The sequence below is a fragment of the Archocentrus centrarchus genome, chromosome 15 (assembly GCF_007364275.1).
Source record: "Archocentrus centrarchus isolate MPI-CPG fArcCen1 chromosome 15, fArcCen1, whole genome shotgun sequence".
Lineage (NCBI taxonomy): Eukaryota > Metazoa > Chordata > Actinopteri > Cichliformes > Cichlidae > Archocentrus > Archocentrus centrarchus.
Window position 1 is genome coordinate 11,120,291 of NC_044360.1, and position 10,056 is coordinate 11,130,346.

Here is a 10,056-nt window from a genome sequence, read left to right on the forward strand (position 1 = left end):
CAGCTATTTACATCCCATCTGGCAGCCTGCGAGGGACAGACAGGCCATGCTCATTCCTAAAGACAAAAAAAAAAGGAGGAAAAAAAAAAAAGCGTAAAATGAACTCTTTCACTCTTTCTCGACTTAGCCACCAAACTTGTGTTTTCTTCCCTCCAAATAAGTTACAAAAGGGCTTCGTCTTCTTTTCTCTTTATGTCTTTCTTTACTTTTTTAATCCACACACTCATTTGCATGCGGCGAGGCCGAGGAGGGGTCTGAATGTATAATCTTCTACATTTAGCAGCCTGTAATCCCGACGCCTTTCTGTGATGTGATTTTCTCCTCTCGGTCCCCCATGAACAATTAACTTGTAATCTCCACAAACATACGTACATTCTGTCGCTGCAGAGATGAGACGGAGAAACACCCAAGGGACCCGGCGGACAAACTGCTCTGCGCTCCCCAAGGCGGATCACTTTCTAGCTGCCACAGGGACCAAATTCAGCTGGGCGCCATTAGGCTGCAGCCCGGTCCTTCATCTCGTCCTAATTTTCCCTTTTCCTAATATTTGTGCAAATGCTAAATAAATGCTGCCTTCGTGTTATCGTGCAGGCATCTATGTGCGGAAATTGTGATGAAATGGCTTAAAAAAATTGACTACATGGCTTAATTTTAGAGCTGTTCTAAAAATGAATTTTAATAACAATAAAGCATTTAATGTGCCGCTGCAAATATCCAGCAGTTTCAGTTTTATTTGGGGATAATTTAAAGAAGGAAAAAACGATAACTTAATGGATATTTTCATTTAATTATCTGTAGTTTTCACTTAGCATAAAATAACCAATTTCCATTTAAAATCTCTGCATGATGTTGGTTTCAGTGTAGCCTGTTTTAAGTAGGAAAAAATCCGATATGATAAAAAAAAAGGAAAAAGGATGACCAGAAGTTTGAAAGGAAAAAAAAAAACGCTGAGTTTTCATCACTGGGTGCAAAAATGATCAGTTAAACGAATTTTAATTATTCAAAACGTGCGATGATTAAATATCTGTGAAGAAAAAAAAAGAAGAGATTTAAAGAAGCACAAGTTCGTATTTATTTAAAAGTCTGTGTGGACGCACTAAAAATAATTAAAGAAATAAGTAACATTTACTTAAACTAGTCTTCAGGAGCCTTAAAGCTAATCTAATCAAACAAATCAATTAAGGCTTCCAGGCGAGTATTTAAAATAAATAGAAGGAGACAGTGGATATGATCCATAATTCCAGTTTTATTGAAATTTCCTCCAGTGACGCTGGGCGATAATAAATATTTCATCAGTCATCATCAATGTACAAAAATAAAGACACAGGGTCTCTGGGCATAACAAATTCAATTCAGCAAAAACAATCATGCTGTGATAATTATATCACCATGCAAAAAAGAATAGAAAAAAAATTCTTAAAACCAAAATGGAAATCAGGGCACACAATGAGCCACACATTTAAAAAAAAATTTTAAACAAATTTCCGTGGTGGCGGAATCGTTTTAGCCAAACACATACATGTCATTTATTTTATTTTTATTTTTTTTACATAGAAGTCAAGTTTAAAATCCTTGGTACAAGGCACAGAGAGCATTCTTCGTTTTCACAAAATGACGCTTGATATATTAAAAAAAATAATAATAAAGCAATATGTTCATGCAGCCTCCTTCACCTTTCACTATGTCATTTGAGACGAAAATTCAGTTAAACGTAGGAGGATCGTGGTGTCTCGTTGCATGACACATTTTCTTTCTTTCTTTTTTTTCTTTTTTTTTTTTTTACCTTCAACAGGCAAAAACCAGCAGTCTTTATATATAGTCCAAGTCCTTGTTACAAGGAGGAAAATGAATTTTCTCTTACACGCCAAACAAGAAAACAGACTAAACAACGACATGCACCAGTGAGGCCAAATTCACCCACATGCCCTGAATTCGCTATTTACAAACATCATTACATCTCTCAGTCTGTGCTGTTTGTCAGACACCGGGTATCATTTCATCCCATCTTTCCCCTCCCCTGAGAGTCTCGTGAGGCCGGTGGAGGTAATGGGGATGTGTGGAGGAGGAGGAGGCACCTGGCAGATGGTGCAGGGACAGGGCAGCCCGGCCCAGTGTTGGAAACCGGAGCCCAGCTGCAGGGCCGAGGGCGCAGCCGGAGAACCCTTCATCAGGGAGTGGGGTGCTCTAATAGACGTGAGCCCCGGCAGCGCGCTGGACAGAGTGGAGGACGTCGAGGAGGACAGCGCGCTCCCGAGAAGAGGGTGTACCTGGTGTGCGGCTGCGGCGGCTGCAGCGGCTGCGGCGGCGGGACCTCCGGAGTGTCCGCCGGCGCCGTGCGCCACCGTGCCGCAGTGGAAGGCTGAGTGCTGCCCTCCGTATATCTCCCCCACCAGCCGCTTCATCTCGTCCAAGGAGCTTGTGAGCATCAGGATGTAGTTCCTGGCAAGAAGCAGCGTGGCGATCTTGGACAACTTCCGCACTGAGGGCCCGTGCGCGTAGGGCATCACCTCGCGCAGGCCGTCCATGGCCAGGTTGAGGTCGTGCATGCGCTTCCTCTCCCTTCCGTTAATCTTGAGACGGAGCTGGTACATTTCCTCCTCAGTGATTTGCTTCTTCAGTTTGTACTTGTTGCTGCTACTGCTGCTGCTGCTGCTACTGCTGCTGCTTCCTACAGACACTGACTTTGCTTCTCCAGAGCGCAGGTGCTCACCGCCGCTCATCTTCTGGCGCTGTTGCTCGCCGCTCTGCGTGGAGGAGGACACGGAGGAGCCGACGTGGTGATGATGGTGATGGTGATGCGGGTGGTGGTCACGGAGAAACATGCCGTCCATGTCCGGGGAAGAGGCTCTGCTGCTTGGGCTGGAGTCTGAATTCATTTTATGAGTTTGCTTCCGAGGTTGTTGGGTAGGAGGTCGCTGCTGGCTTCCTCCCTCTCTCTCTCACTTTCACTCTCTCCCCCCTCTCTCCCCTCTCCGCTTTTACTCTCTGTCTCTCCCTTTCTCTCTTTTCTGAAGCCTTTAGTCACTCTGGTCACCTGATGTTGCCTGTATCCCTCCTGTCCCGCGCTTCTGTCCTTATCACATCAGTGACCACTTTGCGTCAGTGTCTGTGACTTTCTCTCTGTGTGTGTCTCTGTAACTCTGCGGTGTGGAGGACACTGATTGTGGGTATTTATACGCACGGACAGACAAAAGCGGCTTTCCTATTCATAACGCCTAGTTAGGAGGATGACGTGCCCGTTAGAAAGGGGGCGGTGTGCTTTGACTGTCCCAGTGACCGTGGTGCGCAACCATTCACTGCCATTGTCAGTAAACTGTCGGGGGCCACCGCGCTCCTCTCCCCTCCTCTCCTCTCGTGGATGAGAAAGTTGCTTTTCCTGGGAGAAACTGGTCAGTTTTCTTCCTTAGTGCTTCCTTAGTGAATTTACTACACGCACGGTCTCCAAGTTATTTTGAGATCCTCCCACATTTTATTTTGATCAGCGCAGTCTATATTTTACGCACAAAACTATTGTGATAACGTCACAAAATTAAAAAAAAAAGTCATTTAAAATTGTTGACTGAATGCAGCATGAACTGCAGAGACCATGCTGCGTCCTTTTAAAAGAAGAAAACCTCATCAGCCTCTCTCACACACACGCTGTTCACTTTGTCTATCGGACGGTCAAAATTTAAACCCAAACCTCCGAGATTCCGCCGTGGTTGCCTGAGGGAATGAGGAGGAATGGGAAGGGAAATTGGTTTTCCCATTCAGTGGTTAGTGCTGCCGCAGGGGTACAGGGCCTCCGCTGGGACGGAGGTGACACGCCTGCTCCGACCCTCGGCACTCTGCTGGCCATATGGCAGCATGTGGGTGCTGGAGTTTGCCACGCTAAACTTCATGTTACAAGTTTTCGATTCCATGTGCTGAAGGCTTATTATTATTATTATTATTATTATTATTATTATTATTATTATTATTATTATTATTATTATTATTATTATTATTATTATTATTATTATTATTGTTATTATTATTGTTGTTGTGTATATATATTATAGATAGTACATATAAAGGATATAGCTTATTCCTTTCAAAATAAATATTTGTATTCATATTAATCAGCACTAATTCTCAAATCTAGATTGAGTGACAAAAATACTGCTGAAAGAAAAAAAAAATGGAAATACTGTAGTCATTCCAGCAATTCATTTAATTTCAAAATGCTTAAAATAAAATTGGTGCAAATATATATGCACACAAAGCATGCATAAAAAATATACAAAGAGAAAATTAAAAGACTTGCCAAACTACAGATGTGGCTACAAGAGGCACACTAAGAGAAAACATATTAAATTGTAAAATAAACCATATAAATTCTGCGTTTTTAACATGCAGTGAAAACATTAGAAACAGCAGTTTTTATCCATTAAAGAAACAGGCAGATCTTTAAATGTGCATTAAAATATTGGGAGAATGGTGTAAATTGAGTCAGCATTGTCTATATTGAGCTGCTGAGAGTGCTCTCTCCACTCTGAAGAGTCTACTCCAGATCTGTTTTGTCGAGGTGGAGTGGAGAAACGGGCCACCAACAATAACATGTGGAAGTAACTGAAGCACTCTCCCTCTGACCAACCACCTCAGCATTCCTCCATTTATCCATCTGTCTGTCTATCCATCCTTCCATCAATCCGTCGGTCCGTCTGCACTCTCACCCACCCACCCAGCACTTCAAACCCTGATAATAAAGTCCGTCTCAAACTCTGCTCGGTGCTCTATCCTTTGCCAATGAGATCCCCCTGGTAGAACAGTAAAAATGTGTATTCACGGCCTCATTGTTGGCCCAGCAAAAGAGCCCCTCTCATAAAGGTGCTGCCAATGCAAAGAAAAGAGCTGGTCGGCTTTGCTCTCTCTTGGTGGCATTTGAAAGTGTAAAGCTTTGAATACCAATTGCTTGAACTGGACATATGTGAATCCGCTGTAAGCCTACTAATCCTGTCCCCAAGTGTTTCTTTGTGTGTGGGGCAGCCTCGCACACCCAAGAGAAAGTGTTCCTAATCCGGCCAATGTGGAGAAATGTGTGAATGAGAGGGGCAGAGCAGGTCTGTGAGCATGTGTGTGTATGTGTCAGGTATCAATTTGTGTAGGAACACATGCCTTGCAAATGTATTTTAGTGTTTGTGAGAGTGTGTGAGAGTGTGTGTGTCAATCTGAGGCCTCTAGCTCCACACCACCAGGACACTGGCCTAAATGAAGGCAGTTATTCACCATTCCCCACACTACTGTCGCAGCAGGTCGCCCATAATGTGCTCTTTTCACTGCATAAGCTCCTCGCTTTCCTTTTATTCCTCTACTCCTATCTTTTTATCTCTCCCCTGCTCTCCTCTCACACTCTTTCTCGCTGTCTGTACTCCTTCTCTCCAGATTCTGGCCAGGCTTGCTTCTTCCCTTGAAACCCTCCCACTTCTTTTTTTTTTTTGTATCTTCCTCTCTTTGATAAGTGGCTTTCTGTCCTTTCACATCAGCTTTCTGAGCAGCAAAAGGTCAAAATCACTGGGACCCGAACTGGGCCAGAGCTGTTACTTTTAAAACTTAGATGTCACCGTTTGTTACTCATAATAAGATGTGTATTCTTTGCAGTTTTGAATGTCATACTTGCATCATTTTGTAATGCATGTGTAACCATTTTAAGTGGTATCACTGTTTTATGTAATCATATTTGGGTCATTAGAAAAATAACCAAATACTGCATTTGTGTGCATGTAGCGCATAGTTGTCAGGGTGAGCAGTTGTGCCATATCGTGCTAAATGTGTTAAGTTAGATCATTGGCTCATAGTTTTTTTACAATTGTGTGCTATCATTACATATCAAACCACCAGCCCTAAAGCAGGGTGTAGTTTTTGACACTGACGTGCTGCATGAGTTGTGCAGTTGTGCCCGGACCAACTGAGAAGCATTGCTTTCTTAGTGCAGTTGAGTAATGTGAGAGATTTCAGTTTGTAAATCAGTAGTTACTGTACAGCTATCTCATAGGGAGGAAACGTAAAGTAGTAATTCAACTTCTCCTTAATTCTAAAGTTGTCCTTTAGAATTAGATGTCATTTAGATGTGTTCCTCACTGGCACCACTTTGTTTGCGTAGAAAGGTGCAGGGCCATGAAGGTTTGGGTACTGTTGCCAGGTTTTTTTTTCCTTTGCGCAAGATGATGTGAAAAGATGAGGGTTCAGCAGTAGGTCTGGTGGATTTTTTTGGTAGAATCAATATTTGAGTGATGTAAGTATTCATCAGAGTGATGCCTTGTGGAAAGAAACTGTACAGATGTCTGCTTGTTTTGGCATCCAGTGCTCTGTAGAACCTATTTGAGGAGTGGAGTTGGAACAGGTTGTGTCCAGGCTATGATGGGTCTGAGATGATGTCGCACGCCTGTTTCCTGATTCTGGATTTGTACTGAAGTCCTGAATGGAGAGCAAGTCAGCACCAATAATTTTTTTCTGTAGACATGACAACCCTGACACAAGGTCAAGGTCAGAGCAGAAGGTTATAAAAAAAAAAAAAATGCAGTATCATCACCCTCTTAAAATAACAGCCTAAGTAATTTTTTTTTTCTCGTTTTCCAGAAAAGACAAAAAACTGAACCAAACACTGAAAATATGATGTTTTAGGCAAAAATAATTTCATTATAAATGACTTAGGCCATTATTTTAGGAGGGTGATTATGTGATGAGTTATCACATCTTCTGACTATTCGTAGAAATGAGGATCCAATTTAAAAAATTTAAGTCATTTTATAATGCTTCCCTTTTGTTTTGGAAATCAAATTAGCACTTTACATACATTTGCAATCTCACCCAAAAAAAAAAAAAAAACCCTCTCAGCTCCTGTTTGTGGAGCTTCCTAGAACATTTGATAACATCTGTACTTCTGATGTTTTCTTTCTCATCCTTTTAGTGTCATATTTTATGTGAGGCTGCATAAATAATCTAATAAGAATTTGTAAACAGGCATCATGGTGGTCAGCAGCTCACAGCAAGAAGGTCCTGGGTTCGAATCCAGGCCAGTTTGCGTGCATTTTCTGCAGATACTCAGTTTCCTTCCACAGTCTAAAGACATGCATTTACTGTAGCAGGGTTAGTTTATTGGTGATTCTAGTGATTCCAGTTATAATCCCCCTCTGTGGAAAGGAGTGGGGTAGGGCGGGCATGGGTTTTGGGCCCAGTATTTTGAGTTTATTGTTAATAGGCATCTTTTCTTATGTTGAAATTCTTATTATATTTCGTATTATGTGTTAAAGGTTTAGCCTTGACAGCTGATGAAGTCAGTGTTATTCCACGTCCCCTGTGACTGGTTGTATTATTTTGGCAGTCCCTTGTTCCGTGTTTATTCTGTTCAGTTTTGCTTCCTGTGTTCTCTTCCCAGCTGTTTCCACTTGTCCTCGTTATCTCTTGTGTATATATTGTCTGCGTTTTCCCTTGTCCTTTGTTGTGTCGTCGTGTTGCCCATATGCTGTGTGTCTGTCCTCCTTCTGAGTTTTTCCTTTTGTTCTCCAAGGGAGTTTTGCATTATGGATTAATTGCATACCTTGGATTGGAATTTAGTGTTTTGAATTTTGTGTTTCAGCACATTATGAAAATTCCTCATCATTCAAGCTGCTTTGAACTCAGCTCTGTTTTCACGGGTCCAACCCCGCCTGCCACACAGCCAAACCTGACACCAACATATTTTCTTTCCTGATTTAAAAAAAAAAAAATTTTTAATTAAAAAAAATTTTTTTTTTTTGCCTCTTTGTGCTCGTTCCGGATTATGTTTGCTGAGATGGAATGATTGTGAACTCTCACCTGGTCTGTAGAGATGAGTTCTCCCTCTGTGTCCTACCAGAGTGATACTCAATCACACACATCTGTTCATGTCTTCATGCATGTTATAAGTTTAAGGATTAAATTACTCTCCTCAAAACCAAAATATCATTTTGTCCTGAATTGGATAAAGTTATTATTTTAAAAAAAATTCTCAAACAATGCAATTTCTAATCCAAACATAAACTAAAATGTAACTGCTGAATAAATATGAGTGATTTTGTTAACATTATCTGATTGAGGCTACTACTTTAAAACTTTTTTTGCTGGTATAAAAAGTTGGGTTGTGTGTTTTATAATGTATTTTTTACTTGTGGGGTTTGTGTTTTGTGGCATTTCTTCAATATTTGTTAACTTACTTTCAAGTACTATCAAAGGACTAAAATGCTGCAGTATTTGGCACTGGTTCATGCAGCATAGTTTAATAAATTGACAACAAAATAGAAATCTGTCAGTTACTTTGAAATAAGTAAAAGTTAAATTGGATTATAGCTTCTGATGGTTAAAATATAATTGCTCGTACAATCCTAAAGGAAAAAATGTTAAGCAGTTTTTTTTCCTGAGAGTATTCTGACTTTACCTATTACTACTTCTTGTTTGACTCCAGTCTACTGCACGCTGAGGCTCTTCTTGAAGAATATAGACCCCCCCCCCACTTGGGTACAGTGAACTCATTGTCATGTTCAAGAAACCAGTGTGAGGTGATCTGAGCTCTGTGACATGGGTCATTATCCTGCTGGAAGCAGCCATCATAAGATGGGTACACTGTGGTCATAAAGGGATGAACATGGTCAGCAACAATACTCAGGTAGGATCTGGTATTTACATGATACTCAATTTGTACTAAGGGGCCCAAAGTGTGCCAAGAAAATACCTCCTCACACCATTATAGCGCCACCACCATCAGCCTGAAATTGTAGCTCCAGTTTCTTGTTCTTAGAGTGACACCCAGTGTGGTCTTCTGCTGCTGTAGCCCATTGCCCATAACCCAATTTTTGACATGTGCATTCCGAGATGTTCTTCTGCATACCTTTAATAAGTAGTTATTTGAATTATTTTTCCCTTCCTATCAGTTTGAAAATAAATGATACATTCTCACAATTGCATATCTGACCTGAAAGTGGAGCTTCTGTTTCTTGCAGAGATATAGCCTACGCATCATTTTACTGAATAGTCCTGGAGTCAAATCAGTGCATGCATAGCTGTGGATGTATACTTCTTTCATTTTACACATCAAAGACACCATCAAACCACAGTTTGAAGTTTCAATAAAAGAGATTTCTTTTAGTTTGAAGCATTCGAGCGGCAGATGGAAGGAGTATTGAGATCTCACAGTGAAGCCAAGCGGAAACTGTCAAAAGTAGTTGTGAGATTTTTTTTTTTTCTTAAACGATAGCTCAACATTTGAAAAGTAAAAGATGTATTGCACCTCTCAGATATGTTAAGGCAACTTTTATAAAAGCTTGATTTTGCCTTCTTAGTGTTCTTTGGGTGAATTCTGGGTAAAAAGAATATCAATAAGACTTCTCCATTCCTATTTTGTGAAAAGTAAACAAACCTTCAAATTACAGCAAGCCTTTAATTAAGGAGATGATCAAACGATTAAAATCTCGTTAATTACAGACCTCACAACCATGTCTGCCAACATGAATATTGAGGTCCTAATTAATATTTGTGGGGCTGTTTTGTTCTTAGAAGACACTGGCGTTAATTAGGCAAAAACAAGTCAAATTAACATTTCAGTAATGAAGAAACATACCTTCATGTTCTTATTTCTCTCTGTCTGAACACACTCTGATACAAAATTGTCATCTCAAAGCTTTCTGAGGCATGTTTTCATCAAACAGAAGCAATGAAGTTTTCAAACACATATTTTTCATCCCAATGCATGACTGATCAATGTGTGCAATTCTTGTTTTCCTTATTGAAAACAATTTTGGAAAACAATTTAGTTTTGAATCTTTGCTACATATCGGTGTAAGACAGCTTTTACATCTTTATCAGTTCTTTGTGAGACATCGAGAAAACACCTGCGACTGCTAAATGACAGCATCCACTTGGTGCATGTGTGAACTCCTTGCTGCACTGTTTTGTCTAAGTCAGATATGTTATAACACAACTGAGTGATCATTGTATATACTGTATATCTGAGCATTAATATAAGGACAACTTGACTTGTATATGACAAAGCTGCGAACAGCAGATACATCCTGCATAGCAAAC

General features: G+C 40.6%; 1 protein-coding gene across 1 annotated transcript; it reads right to left on the reverse strand.

Moving 5' to 3' along the window:
- Window positions 1–1,338: 1,338 nt before the first annotated feature.
- olig3 (oligodendrocyte transcription factor 3) lies at window positions 1,339–3,133 on the reverse strand. Its single transcript, XM_030748535.1, has one exon. The coding sequence runs from the start codon at window positions 2,874–2,876 to the stop codon at window positions 1,992–1,994; it is 885 nt and encodes a 294-aa protein (XP_030604395.1). The 5' UTR covers window positions 2,877–3,133; the 3' UTR covers window positions 1,339–1,991.
- Between the last annotated feature and the right edge of the window lie 6,923 nt (window positions 3,134–10,056).

What these genes read in the sequence shown, in the direction of transcription:
- olig3 (XM_030748535.1), bottom strand. Translation starts at nt 2,876, where the DNA reads ATGAATTCAGACTCCAGCCCAAGCAGCAGAGCCTCTTCCCCGGACATG.